The 14,232-nt window shown below is 51.2% G+C and overlaps 1 protein-coding gene across 2 annotated transcripts; it reads right to left on the bottom strand.

Annotated features, from left to right (window-relative positions):
- Window positions 1-5,481: 5,481 nt before the first annotated feature.
- On the bottom strand, window positions 5,482-13,800 carry CDKN1A (cyclin dependent kinase inhibitor 1A). 2 transcript variants are annotated; one of them, XM_080805859.1, is made up of 3 exons: window positions 13,698-13,800; window positions 8,744-9,199; window positions 5,482-7,039 (listed from the first exon to the last, which is right to left on the bottom strand). In XM_080805859.1, exons 2-3 carry the CDS (start codon window positions 9,186-9,188, stop codon window positions 6,990-6,992), a joined length of 495 nt encoding a protein of 164 aa, XP_080661985.1. In that variant the 5' UTR covers window positions 9,189-9,199; window positions 13,698-13,800; the 3' UTR covers window positions 5,482-6,989. The 2 variants fall into 2 exon arrangements, with proteins under 2 accessions (XP_080661985.1, XP_080661984.1); XM_080805858.1 differs by having other exon boundaries at window positions 13,716-13,800.
- Window positions 13,801-14,232: the final 432 nt, after the last annotated feature.

The following is a 14,232-nucleotide window of genomic DNA, read 5'->3' as shown; positions in this document are numbered from 1 at the left end:
AGAGATATATGGACGGATGCCCTCAGGAAACTGTACCCCATATCCCCACGAGCCATCCAGGCCTACGAAAGCACCCCCTCCCCTGCTAGAGGACAAGGCTCTCCCCCTGCCTGCAGCCCATACAGAGGACTCACTGGGGGCCAGTGCCATACAACGCGATGCCTATCTTCCCCCAGATCCATTCCACCTCCCCTCTGGCTTCTAGACCAGAGGCAGCAAATGTTTTCATCAAGGACATGATAGCAGATATTTTAGGTCTGTGGGCTACATGGTCTCTATGCAACTACTCAGCTCAGCTTTTGCACACCTTAAAACAATAGGGCAAAAGTGGCCACGGGCAATAGGGTTAGCAAATGGGCATCTCAGCTTTCCCGTAAAACTTCATACAAAACAGGCAGCCGGTTCACATAGCTGTGCTTTGCTCCCCTTCTCTAGATGAATAATTAGAGTCGGGTCTCAGCACTGCTCAACCAGGAAAGTACAGGCTCAGTCACTGGAGGAAATCACTTACCAAGAAAAAGGCTACAGTCTGGCTAATAAGTAAATACGGGTAGAGCCAGGGAAACACACATGGGCGATCTCAAGGCTATGGGCCGGGGCGATCTCAAGGCTACGAGGAATGCAGGCTGGGTAAAGAGAACTTGGATGGAGGCCAATCTCTCTTAATTCAGGATTGAACATCCTGGCAAGGCCTCCTGGAGCTGGTCCTAACCCAGGGGGGAGCTGGCTAGTGCTTAAAGCTTGACAGAGTGACAGCCTGCTGTCGGAGAGGGGGCAATGCCAAAACGCCCTGGAAGAGAGCAGGGCGGGGTTAGAAAGTGCCAAGATAGAATGGACTTATTGTGTGAGGACCCACCGGCTCACTGTCATCCCCACAAGGGCCCAGAAGACCCTCCCTTCTCAAATCAATAAGCGCGCATCTCAGTGCTGGCTTGGAGATGCTGTCATGGAATGCCGGGGCCACCGTCAATGGACACACTAAGATTTGGGAGGAGCAGAGGCTGTATGGAACCACTTAATCATCAGAGGCAAGGTAGATGCAAGGCCTAATGGGTAACCAGAGCCCTGTGGCGGGGGCGTTCCCAGGGATAAGAGAGGGGAGCATTTAATGGAACATTGCTTGACTGAACCACCTGATTGGGGGGGGAGGGGGGCGGGCAGTGAGCAGAAGCTGATACCAGCTGCCATGACAGAAAATCAGAATCTCTCACCCAGCTGCCAAGTATGAGCTGGTTCTCATACCCAGACTCACTGATCGAAGAAAAAGACCTATGAGATCACTGTAAGTATACTAAAATATTTCCTCAATTCTTCCCTTCAAAGTGCCCTCTGGCTATTTACAGTGTGGAAAAGCTCTCTTGAGGTCTTTTAGGTACAGAGTCTGAGCTTAGACCAGTACCAGGTAACCCAAAATACCGTCCTAGCCTCCTTTTAGAGGAGGGGGACATGCGAGCCTGGGTGATAACAGAGTCCCGGCCAGGTGCATCTCAGAGTCCCGGGGGGCTGGTAGACTGACTCTGTGCTCCTCTCCCAGCCCCTGAGTGCAAATTGGGGCAGATATATTTAGCAGTTGGCAGAACCCTCACGATTGGTTCTTTTATCTGTGGAATAAGAACCATTATGGAAAGAAGGATGGAGTGGAAGTCTCTAAAATTATTCTAGGAGTCAAGACGGTAAATTAGAAGCAATACCACAGAGCAAGCAGAAGTGCAGAGATGAGCATTACTCTCAAAGCCCTAGAGTATGCCAGGAGGTCCCCATCCCACCCCCACTCAGTCCTCCCTATGCTGCAAGTGAAGCACGGCAATCCATAGCTACCCACGTAGTAGCCCTAATTGCAGATATTGTATCAGATATGGTATCTTTGCTAGAATAGTCTACACGGCCTCTGACTGGAAGAAGCTCATAATATGGCCAGTGCATTCTTCAATCTATTTCAGGAAAGGGGATAAAAAAAAAAAGGGTCGTGTTCACATTTCCTACAAAAATTCAGAGACCTGCCAGGTTATGTTTTCAGTGGTCAGATGAACTGGAACATGTTGGGACATTCCTTCTAGAGGAAAGGACGAGTCATTGTACTGTGGACATGTTCCCCCTAAAAAGAGGCATAGCACTTGTGAGCCTGTTTGGACTTTGGAAGCTCTCTATTACCACTCCAGCCAAGTGGCTGGATGACATGGGAGCTGCCATGTTTGAGTGGAGTCCAGAACAGAAGAGGGCTCTGTGCCAAGTCCCTGCGATAGGACAAGCCCTCGGGACATACAAGCCAGTGTATCCCCTGGTACTAGAAATATCCATGGGAGATGAGTAGACAGTGTGAAGTCTCTGAGACGCCCCAGTGGGAGAGCCCTAACTCAGACCACTGGGGTTCTAGAACAAAGCCATGCCCCGCAAAGCAGAGAATTATCCAACATTTGAAAAGTAGTTCTTGGCCAAATTGCAGAATCAGAAGCAAATAAATGATTATCATTTTAAGCCACTAAAGTCTTGGAGTGGCTAGTTATGAATAAATAATCAGAACATGCATGTAAACTACTTTGTTTTCTTTTTATTTTTTCAAAACTTTATTTATTTATTTATTTTAAGATTTTTGTTTCTTTATTTGACAGGGACAGTGAGAGAGGTAATACAAGCAGGGAGAGTGGGAGAGGGAGAAGCAGACTTCTTACCAAGCAAGGAGCCCTATGCAGGGCTTGATCCCAGGACCCTGGGATCATGACCTGAGCCGAAGGCAGATGCTTAACTATTAAGCTACCCAGGCGCCCCTCAAAATTTTATCTAAATTCTAGATAGTGTGATACTGGTTTCAGGAGTAGAATTTAGTGATTCATCACGTATGTAGCATACCCGATTCTCATCACATGTGCTCTCTTTAATGCCCATCATCCATTAGCCCATCCCCCCACCCTCCCTCCACAACCCAAAGTTTATTCTCTTTTTTTTTAGATTTATTTATTTATTTGAGAGACAGAGAGAGAGAGAGAGAGCACTCATGGGTTGGGAGGAGGAGCAGAGGGAGAGGGAGAGATTCTCCAGCAGACTCCCTACTGCGTGCAGAGCCTGATGCTGGGCTTGATCTCACAATCCTGAGATCATGACCTGAATCGAAATCTGGAGTCAGACACTTAACTGACTGAGCCACCCTGGTACCCCTTAGTTTGTTCTCTTAAATAGACTCTTATGGTTTGTCACCCTCTCTGTTTTCATCTTATTTTTCCTTCCCTTCCCCTAAGCTCATGTTTTGCTTCTTAAATTCCCCATGTGAGTGAGATCATATGGTATTTGTCTTTCTCTGACTGACTTATTTCACTTAGCATAATACCTTCTAGTTCCATCCACATTGTTGCAAATGGCAAGATTTCATTCTTTCTCATGACTGAATAATATTCCGCTGTATATAAATATCTATACCACATCTTCTTTATCCATTCATCTGTTGATGGACATTTGGACTCCTTCCATGATTTGGCTATGGTTGATAATGTTGCTATAAACATTGGGGTTCATGTGCCCCCTTGAATCACTATTTTTGTATGTTTTGGATAAATACCTAGTAATGCCATTGCTGGGTTATAGGGTATCTCTATTTTTAACTTTTTGAGGAACTGCCATACTGTTTTCCAGCATGGCTGCCCCAGTTGAATTCCCGCCAACAGTCACTAAGAGGATTCCCCTTTCTCTGCATTCTTGCCAACACCTATTGTTCCTTGTGTTAATTTTAGCCATCCTAATGGGTGTGAGGTGACATCTCATCCTGGTTTTGATTTGTATTTCCCTGATGATGAGTGATGTTGAGCATCTCTTCATGTGTCTGTTGGCCATCTGGATGTCTTCCCTGAAAAAATGTTTTTTCATGTCTTCTGCCCCTTCCTTGATTGGATTATTTGTTCTTTGTGTGTTGAGTTTGATAAGTTCTTTATAGATCTTGGATACCAGCTCTTTTCAGATACATCATTTGCAAATATCTTCTCCCATTCTATAGGCTGCCTTTTAGTTTTTCTGATTGTTTTCTTTGCTGTGCAGAAGCTTTTTATCTTGATGAGGTCTCAGTAGTTCATTTTTGCTTTTGTTTCCCTCGCCTCTAGAGACACGTCTAGTAAGAAGTTGCTGCGGCCAAAGTCACAGAGGTTGTTGCCTTCTTTCTCTAGGATCTTGATGGATTTCTCTCTCACATCTGACCTTTATCCATTTTGAGTTTATTTTATTTGGTTTGAGGAAGTAGCCTGGTTTCATTCTTCTGCTTGGAGCTGTCCTGTTGTCCCAGAACCATTTGTTGAAGAGACTGTGTTTTTTCCCATTGGATATTCTTTCCTGCTTCGTAGAAGATTAGAGTTGTGGGTTACTTTGTTCTTTTTAATGTTGTGTAGTACTTCACTACAGAAAGCTACCACAATCTATACATCTATTCTTTTTTTAAGATTTTCTTTATTTACTTGACACAGAGAGAGAGAGAGCACAAGCAGGGAGAGTGGCAGGCAGAGGGAGAGGGAAAAGCAGGCTGTCTGTGCTGAGCAGGGGGTCCAATGAGGAGTTCAATCCCAGGACCCCAGGAATATGACCTGAGCTGGAGGCAGACGCTTCACTGACTGAGCCACCTAGGCGCCCCTACATATCTATTCTTGTATGGACATTTGGGTTGTTCCCAGTTTGGATCTGTCAAGAAGAATGCTGCTAGGAACATGTCTTCTGGTAGAAATATGTACTGATTTCTCTTGAGAACAAACTTAGGAATGGAATTCCTGTGTCACACAGCAGACATGAGAGAAGCCATCTTTTTTTTTTTTTTAATATGATTTATTTATTTATTTATTTATTTATTTGACAGAGAGAGAGAGAGAGAGACGCAGTGAGAGAGGGAACACAAGCAGGGGAAGCGGGAGAGGGAGAAGCAGGCTCCCCACTGAGCAGGGAGCCCAGATGCAGGGCTTGATCCCAGGACCTGGGGATCACAACCTGAGCCAAAGGCAGATGCCCAACCAACTGAGCCACCCAGGCGCCCAAAGGAGCCATCTTTAGAAGGTATTGTCAAGCAGTTTTCTAAAGTAGGTGAACTAGGTTATAATTCTGTCTATAAGATTTAAGAGTTCTGGTTGTTCCCTATCCTTGCCCACACTTGGCAATGTCAGTCTTTTTCGTTTTAGTCATTCTGGTAGGTGTACAGCGTTATCTTATTGGGGTTTTAATGTGCATTTCCCCCAGTGAGTAATGATTTGCATTTCCCTGGTGACTAACAGTATGTTCTTTACTTAAAAAGGCCAAACAATGAACCCAAATATTGGCTGGGATGATCTTTGCCTAGGTGTGGATGTTTACTGTTTTTGTTTTGCTGCGTCTTTTGCCTTGTGGTCTTTCTGTTTGTTAAGCTGTCTGCCTTTTTTAACTTGAAATGCTCGATTGTTAGAACTGTAGCAATGACCCAAAAAACTTCCACCTACTGGGTCTTACAAATGATGAGGTATAATGATCACAGTACAAGTCAAGTCACTAAGAAATATTTATTTAGCACCTGCTGTATACCCAGCACTGTGGGAGAGGCTGTGAGGGACACAGAGCAGTACAGGACTTGTTCCTGCCCTTCAGAGGCTTACAGTCTAGATGGAGAACCAGGACACATGAGGGGCTAGGAGGAAACAGTCCAGGCCAGGATGTTTGGGAGCTTAATGTATTTGGGGTCAGATTAAGTGCTTTGGGGCCTCCAGGGGCTCCTGGCTCCGTGCCAGGAAAGACAACAGCTCACAGCTCCCAGGCCCATCTAAGCCCACTCAGCAAGCCCTATCCACAGCCTCTACCCCCACTGTCTTAAAACCTCTGACTCCTTGTTCAGCTGCTATTCAAAGTGCAATGAAATGGGGGAAGGGAGGGGGGCAGTGGGAAAAGTCTTTGGGTGAGTTCCAGGGGCCGGTGTCACCCTTGCCCTCCTAGAAAATTCTGCTCCCCCCAACAACATGCCCCTGACAGAGAGATCCCCACTCAAGAAGGCCTGTCTGACCACTCCAGAGACCTCTGCCCCAGAAGGCAAGAGGAGGAGATGATCACCACTTGAGCTGCCTGAGGTAGAACTAGGGACCCCCTACTTCTAGCATACCCCTTCTCCTCCCAGTCCACTGAGCTGGGGCAATAGGCACCCCAGAGCTGCCACCCAGGGCTGAGAAGGTACTAGAGGAAAAGGGTATGGGGGGGGGGAGCAGAGAGGGACCTGAAAGCCCAGCTGGAAAAGAGAGGCATCTGGGGCTTCTAGAAAAGTGCAGGGGAGGCCAAATGTTGAGACTGGCTCCCCTGTGGTGGCAGAGGGGGTAAGGGGAGGTGGGGTGGTTTGCTACAGGACCCTACCTTCTCCCAGGCCTTCACAGGACAGAGTGGGGCATCAAAGGGGAGGAGAGTGCCACGTCCCCAGCCATGTTCCAAACTGTGCCCACTTCAAGGTCACCCTGTCCTACCTTAGAGAAGGTGAGGGGACTTCAAAGTTTTGATAATGCTCCCATCCTGTGGAGCCCCCTTCAAAGTGCTATTTACTTCTCAAATTATAAAGAATTTTATAAGGTTTGGGAATACAGGAAAGGGGTGGGATTTTATAACACCTATGAGGCGGTGAGCAGAGGCAGCAGGCTCCTCCAGAGAGCACCACCCAGCAGGGGAGGGTCAGGCCAGCCCCACCTGACCTCTGGGAGCACGGAAATGGGGATGAAGACATCTTCATTCCCCATAAGATGAAGACATCTTAAATACCTAGCACTCTAATAAGCCTATCGTTCTGTTGTCTAATGGTTTTTTAAATAATTCTAAATGCCAAAGGCTGGGGAGGCATTGGGGGAGGGTGGTAGCAAGCAGGATATATACAAGAGGAGGAGTTTAAATTAAAACACAAATAATAATTAAGACGCACAAACTGAAGGGCTAAAGGCAAAAGGTGTAGAAGGGGAGGGTAGGGGGGGTTGGGGGGGAGGAATGGAACTCTCATATCTAGGAGCTTGAGGCTTCCAGTGAGCAGTTTAGGGCTTCCTCTTGGAGAAGATCAGCCGGCGTTTGGAGTGATAGAAATCTGGAAAGAGAAAACAGAAGTCAGCCGACCAGGAGGCAGAGGGCCCAGCTGAGCTATCCACCTAAAGCACACACAGAGGGGGCAGGGACCCCTCCCTAGGGCCAAAGGGACACATTGCCAAGTGCAGGGGAGGACTCTGGAAACTTCCATTCTGCCTCCCAGGAGAGCATTACAGAGAGCATCCCACCACCCTTCACAGAAGTGACAACGATAACCAGACCTCCATGTGTGGGCCTGCTCCACTAAAGCAGCCAGCAGCCCTATGTAGTTAAATGAAATGAAATAAAATAAATTGAGAAATTCAGTTTCTCAGTCACACCAGCCACATGTTAAATTCTCAGTGGCTATTTGTGCCCGTTGGCACTGGACATTTGCATCACCCCAGAATTCCATTAAACAGCACTGCTCCAGAAATGCTGTTAGATAATCCATAACAAGTCTTCTGTGCAGTGACTCAGCCACATAAATGTGAGCTAGTATTATTATGGTCCGTGTTCTTAGTTCTGATCCAGCTCAAGTTTGCCATGGGATTCTTTCTTTTTTTAAGAAGGCTCCATACCCAGCATGGAGCCCAACACAGGGCTTGAACTCATGACACTGAGATCAAGACCTGAGCAGAGACCGAGAGTCAGACGCTTTACCGGCTGAGCCACCCAGGTGCCATAGGATTCTTGACTGCTCCTCTCTGAGCCTGTTTCCTCATGTATAATATGAAGCTGACATTGGTGCAGTGCTCTAAGGACCGAATGAAATGCTCTAACGGCTTTGGTCTGGGCCTGCCATAAGAAGTGCCTCAAAGGTCAGCATTGCTCATTCTTTTTTTTTTTTTTTTTAAATCAAGCACCTACTATATGCCAGACGCTGTCCTAGGTGCTGGAGATTAGGCAACAAACAAGAGAGATGCAGATCTCTTTCTCATGGAGATAATATACTCATGAGGGAGATGGACAACACCCAGATAAGGCAGTAGCTGTTGAGAGTAAAAGCAGACAAATAGACAAGATGCCAAAGAGAAAAAAAAACTAGGCCGGGAAGGCGGATGGCAAGTGTGTGTGTTCTTAAGGGGAAAGTGAGTTAGGTTTGGATAGGGTAGCCAGGAGACTGCTCTCATTAGTTTTCTCTACACTCTAAATTTGCTGTGGGACCTTAGGCAAACCACTCCACCACTCCACCACTCGGAGCCTTATTTCCTCTCCTATAAAAGAGTGGCAAGAATGCCATATGGTATAGGCCTGCTATGAGGATTAAATGAAATCCACCTTAGAAACCACCTTAGGGGCATCGGGGTGGCTCAGTCGGTCACACGTCTGCCTTTGGCTCAGGTCATGATCCCAGGGTCCTGGGATTGAGCCCCGTGTTGGGCTTCCTGCTCAGTGGAGAGTCTGTTTCTCCCTCTCCCTCTGCCCCTCCCCCTGCTCATGCTTTTACTATCTCTGGTAAATAAATAAATAAATCTAAAGAAAGAAAGAACGAACGAAAGAAAGACTATTTTATAAGGGAACTGGCATATATTAAATGTTCCCAATAAATGTTAGCTAGCTGGTCTTGGCTGCAGACCTGTTGTGTGACCTCAGGCGAGTTGCCTCCCCTCTCTGGGCCTGTTTCCCTTTTGGCCCAGTGAGCGAGCTGGACCAGACAGGCCAGCCCCTTGCACCATGAACTCTGAGAGGCCCCCCCAGTGTCCTTCCCTGCACCCGTCCTCACCTGTCATGCTGGTCTGCCTCCGTTTCCGGCCCTGAGAGGTGCCAGATGCCCCTGGGGATCCCTCTGGCCGCTCAGGGGAGTGAGGCATGAGGGTGCAGGAGAGCGACAGGTCCAGATGGTCCTCCTGAGTGGTCCCCTGCAGCAGGCCAGGCGAAGGGCTGGGCCGCTTGCCCCCTCCCAGGTCATCCCGGCCCCCCCGGGACCCCGTAGGCAGGTAGAGCTTAGGCAGGCCCAGGCCCCACACACGCTCCCAGGCAAAGTTGCCCTCCAGCGGCGTCTCAGTGATGAAGTCGAAGTTCCATCGCTCCCGGGCCTCCTGCACGCAGCCGGCCATCAGCGCATCACAGTCTCGCCGCAGCTGCTCACTGTCCACGGGGCCGAAGAGCCTGCGGCAAGCTTTGCTGCCCCGAGGGATCTGCCGGTCCTCCCTGGATGGCTCCTCCATGTCACCTGTGGCTGAGACACAAGGCCCGGGTCACTCGGGAGGTCACGCCCTATCTTACCAGGCCATGCTCTGCTGTGCGAGCTCGCAGGACAACTTCCTACGAGAACATGAGGTCTCTCTGGCTCCTTCCAGTTAATTCGCCACCATCTCCTTCCCAGAGGCCACCCCCAGCCCCCAGTCAACAGCCACTGGGTGGGGACAGAACTCAGCCATCCTAGCACCGCAAGGTCACTGGGGGAGCGGGCAGCTGAAGGACAAGTTATGTCAACAAAGACAAGTTTATTGCAATAGCAGGGATCAGAGTCCTGTTTACTACCAGGTATTATCAGCTAAAATCAATTTGTTTCCCCGCTGAGGTGTCCTTCATGGGCGTGAATGCCCCAAGTACGTGTGAATTGCCAGAGTCCAGCAGCTTCCCAACCCCAGCCCTGGCCAAAAGGTCAGGTCCCAAGGGAAAGGACAGGCTGACAGCTCCTCTGGGCTCCTGAATCCCTCCACCCAGATGTCCATGTGGCATAACTGTTCTGAAATTCAAAAGTACCCTGGTCTTTGGGATAAAAACAAAAACAAAAACAACAACAACAAAACAAAACAAAACAAAAAAAGCACCTAGTGGTCCTAGCTCTGCTGCTTACTACATAAACTTTAAAGAATCCCTTAAAATTTTTTAAAAATTAAAAAAATTAAAAGTCACTTAATGTCTCTGGGCCCCAGTTTTCTCATCTATAAAATGGGACTGTAGAAGCACACTCAAGCAATTGGTCAGGGAGTCCCTTCAGGCAAGGCAATAGAACAGAGGTGAGAGGCTGTATTTTGTGGTTAAGAGCCAGGACTCTGGAGCAGGATGGCCTAGGTTGGAATCTAGGCTCTGCTGGGTGACCCTGGACAAGTAGCTTGACTTCTCTGGGCTCTATTTGCCTCGTCTGTAAAATGGAGACAGCAACTGCATGTCTCAGAGGACAGATGTGAGGATTAACTTCAGTTACTGTAGGTATCATGCTTAGAGAAGCACCTGGATGTGGAAGGGCTTGGAAAACAGAAGTGTTACTATTCTCTCTGTGTTCAGTTCTTCCCGAACCTTCTCTACGTCACTCCCCCCTGGCCACCAGCTCCTTCAGACACCAGCAGACAGGTGCTATGTGCTGAGGGCCTTTCCCAAGGATGTCATCAGGCAGGAGGGCCTGGGGGGTGAGGAGGGGCAGGGCTGGGCAGGGCTGGGTGAGGATTTCTCTCAGGCTGAGCCACATCCTGCCAGGCACATTGGGTGATCTGTAGTCTAGACAGCCTGGAAGCCCCTGCCCTACGTTTGCTGTGTCCCAGGAACCCGTTTTGCAGGCAAAGAAAATTAGAGGTGGCCAGTCTACCGGGTTCCTCCCTTCCCACTTCAGAAGAGGGAAAATCGAGGGTGAGTGTGCTCATGACGAGGCACCGGCCCCCACCTGCCCTGCTCTGGCCTGATGCCAGGGCTGAGCGGCTGCGCAACCTTGGCAGGGACTGGGTCTTCCTGAGGACAAGTCCTGCTTTGCAGGCTCTGAGGGTGAAAGCTCTGCTGAGTGACCTCCTGGGGCAGGAAGCCTGGGACACTTGCCACAGTTACCCTTCCTTACCCCACCTCTCACAGCTTATGGGAGAGGGGGAGGCACTAGGTGACCTTAGAGCAAGTTTAAAGGGCAAGAGTTTGGAGAGATATGAAGCTTGCCCCTAAATCAGAAAACCAGAAAGGCCAAGGGCCACTGCCCCATGGAGGGGTTACACAGTGCAGTGGGCAGAGCCCTCAAATAACCTTCACCCACTCTCTTCAGGGCAAGGGTCAGGATTTACTTATATATTTTTATGAGCCAGGCCCGTTCTAATAAGTTTACCAATATTAATTTTCCTAAAGGAGTGGATATATTTGAGAGTGGGTATATTTGCTCTTTTTTTTTCTTTCTTTCTTTCTTTCTTTTTTTTTTTTTTACAAAAGTAACTAAGCCTCAGAGAAGTTAAGTAACTTGCCCAAGGTCACACAGCTCACAAGCAGCAGCACAGCCAGGATTTGAACCCAGCTGTGCTCTGGTGTTCATCCCCACTCCCTCTCTAGTTTTGTGCTCCTAGCCCAGGAAGGGGTTTTTGTGATTCAGCCCAGCAGAATCACGTAGGGAGCTTTTTAAAAATACAGATTGATAGGCTCCTCTCTCCCCAAATTAACTTAACTCATATTAAAAGGGATTTAAGCAGGTGTTTGGCAGTTTCCCAGATGGGCACTCTTAGTGTGCCATTCAAGGGAGATACACAGGATGGCCCAAACGGACATTCTGGGTCTCAGTGCCTCATTGGCTCTAGGAGGAGGAGCCTGTCTAGGATTTTATCAGGAAGCTGGATGTTCCCTGGCTTCTAGGAGCTGAAGATGAGACCCGAATCCAGGCAGGATCCTCCCTCCTACCATCCCTGCCCTTATGGCTCTCATAGGCTTCCCATCAAAACCCGATCTCACTCCCATTATCATAACTTCCAGTACAGGAAAAACTCTGAACACAAACCCTTGTTTTACAGGTAACTGAGAATAGCTTTCTTTGTTAGCCTTCGTGCCTCAGACTTCAAGCAATTTTAATTCCGAAGTAAACAGTAAGAACTCGGTACACATTGCTGAACCAATGGGTACTCTTTCCAAGGGGCGATTGCAGATGCCGCTCAGCCCAGGAGAAGCGAGGCGGGAAGGAAAGGCGGGCGAAGCGGCATTCCGCGGGAAGGCGTGCTTGCTATTCGCGCCGGGGCCGGAAGGGGGCGCTGGTCGCCAGGAAATCACGCGCAGGGTCGGAGGTGCGTGGGCAGAGCCTTGGACAGCAGAAGGGAGTTGTGATGAGTCAGTTTCCTGCAAAGTGCTCCCCGCCCGCCAAAACTTCGCTTCCACTCAGGCTGCAGCGTCACCCTCGGGTAGGGAGGGGCGAAGGGGGGGTACCGGGGGCCGCAAACACGTCACGCTGAGCTAGCCAGGCTTCCGAAAGCCCCGCCACTGTTGGGAAACCGCGCGCTCCTCTGTGACACACACACACACACACACACACACACACACTCTCTCTCACTCTCTCTCTCTCTCTCTCTCTCTCCGCACGCACAGCCGCGCGGAGGTTTGGTCCCTCCACCTTATCTCCACGCCCAAAGCACGGGATGAGTCAGATCCCTGGAAAATAAAAATAGACGAAAGCAAGGAAAACAAAACCGCTCGAAAGTCTTACTCGAAACGCGACGTGAAGAGAGGGAAGGGGGGGGCTGTCTGGGCACCCTAAAGTGCCAAACCAAATTCCCAGATTCTTTTTCGCACAAAGAGGGCGCCAGTGTCCCCCGAGGGCCCCCGACAGGGCGGATGCACTGTGGCCCGCTCTGGGCGGCGGCGCCCAAAGAACGACTCGTCCTCCTGCTCCGCTCAGACCTGTCGCCCTCGGAGAGGGCAGTTTGATAGGGGGCACCGGGGGCTACCGGATGCGGCTGTCAGAGTCCCTGAGCAGCGTCGCGCCCCCCGAAGTCCCACCCTCCAATGTGACCTCTCAGCGTCTTCCCTCCCCGGGAGTGGGCTGCGCGCCCCGCTGCCCCGCAGTGCAGGGCTCGGCTCCCGCGGCGGAGTACGGCGCCCCGGCCCAAGGGCAGGCTGGGCGGGGGCTCTGCGGGCGCGATGAAAGAGAAGTGTGTCCCACTCCTGCTCTTCTCAGACTGACTCCTGGCACAAGCCCACCCCGCACAGGGCCACAGCTCTGGGTCCTCGAGGGCGCTCTCCGAGGCGGGGACCGGACACCAGTCCTGGCCCTCCTGATGTCCCGGCTTCCCTGAGAACACTGGCTGCCAGCCAAACAGTCACTGTGCTGACGAGAGGACAGGGACCGCGGAGGGCCGCGAAGCCGATTTCTGGGGGGCCATTGTCCCCCAGCCGGGGCTGGGCTCCGACCTCACCCAGTCAGTTTCCCGGGGTCTCCTTGTCACCGTGAGTCACCTCCTCGATTGCCCTTAAAGGACGTGTCCCAACACGTTCCCAAGGACCAGGGACACTGCCCGCGCTGACCTCAGCGCCCAGCCGGCGGCCGACACGGAGGCGTCGGGGACCCAGACCTCAGGGGTCTGGGAGGAGACGGCGCCGATTGGATCCTAGAGCCGCCCGGGAGCGGATCGCGAGTGAACCTGCTCTGCGCGGCGTTCCCCGCCCCTCCCGGGGCTCGGCGCTAAGGGGCTTCATCCGCTCCCGCCACAGGGAGCCGCGCGGGGGCCCGGGGCGCACGGGTCCACGCCTCCCCTCGCCGCTGCTCCGTTTCAGCAGAGCCCTGTCTCTCGCCGGCCGGAGTGTCCGACACAGCCCGACCTTCGTCACAAGCGCCCCGTACAGCGACACCCGTGGGAGCAAAACCCAGACCCACGCACAGACCCACGCACGGCGTTCACCTGTGAAGACCACACACACACACACACACACACACACACACACACACACACACGGACGCGCTCCGCTCCGCTCCGAGCCGCCAGCCCAGCGTTCGCTCTTGCCTGCCACGATTCCCCCACCTCCTCGGAGGGTCTCGGTGGCTCCGTGAATCAGCGCCTGGCTCCCGCTCTCCAAGCCACCGTCTCGGGCAGCAGCTCACACCTCGGCTGGCACCGCCCGGCGCTGCCCTTATATAGGATTGACGTCCGAGGGCTCCGCCCACCGAGGGCCGGGGACCGCCCCTTCTGCCGCCGCGGGTCACCATGCGCAGCCCGCCAGCGCTCTGAAACCTCCGAGCTCAGATGCCAACGTCGCGTGCTGCAGGCGGGCGCTTACCTCCTCCCCCAAGCCCGCGCCTGGGCCTCTGTGCTTGACACATGTCACCCCCAACGGAGCCCCAAATCCGGATTGTTTGAATTGGGCTCTGAGTTGGCACTCCCCACGAAGGGATGGCATTCTTAGTACGCGAGCCCTTTCTCTGGCCCTGAAAACACGAGGTATGACATTAATAGATAAAACTCCATAAATAATAACAAGGATGTACCTCGCTTTGCAATTCCCGGAAAAGCCCACTCTACCACCGCTATTCCCACGGAT

The sequence above is a fragment of the Martes martes genome (genome assembly GCF_963455335.1).
Source record: "Martes martes genome assembly, chromosome: 6".
In the NCBI taxonomy this organism is placed as follows: Eukaryota; Metazoa; Chordata; class Mammalia; order Carnivora; family Mustelidae; genus Martes; species Martes martes.
The sequence above is the reverse complement of the archived record's forward strand: the minus strand, read 5'-3'. Positions and strand labels throughout refer to the sequence as shown.

Coding starts and splice junctions, on each gene's coding strand:
- CDKN1A (XM_080805859.1), bottom strand. CDS start 9,188: ATGGAGGAGCCATCCAGGGAGGACCGGCAGATCCCTCGGGGCAGCAAA. Junction 7,040..8,743: donor GAGGCAGACCAGCATGACAG/GTGAGGACGGGT, acceptor TTCTCTTTCCAG/ATTTCTATCACTCCAAACGC.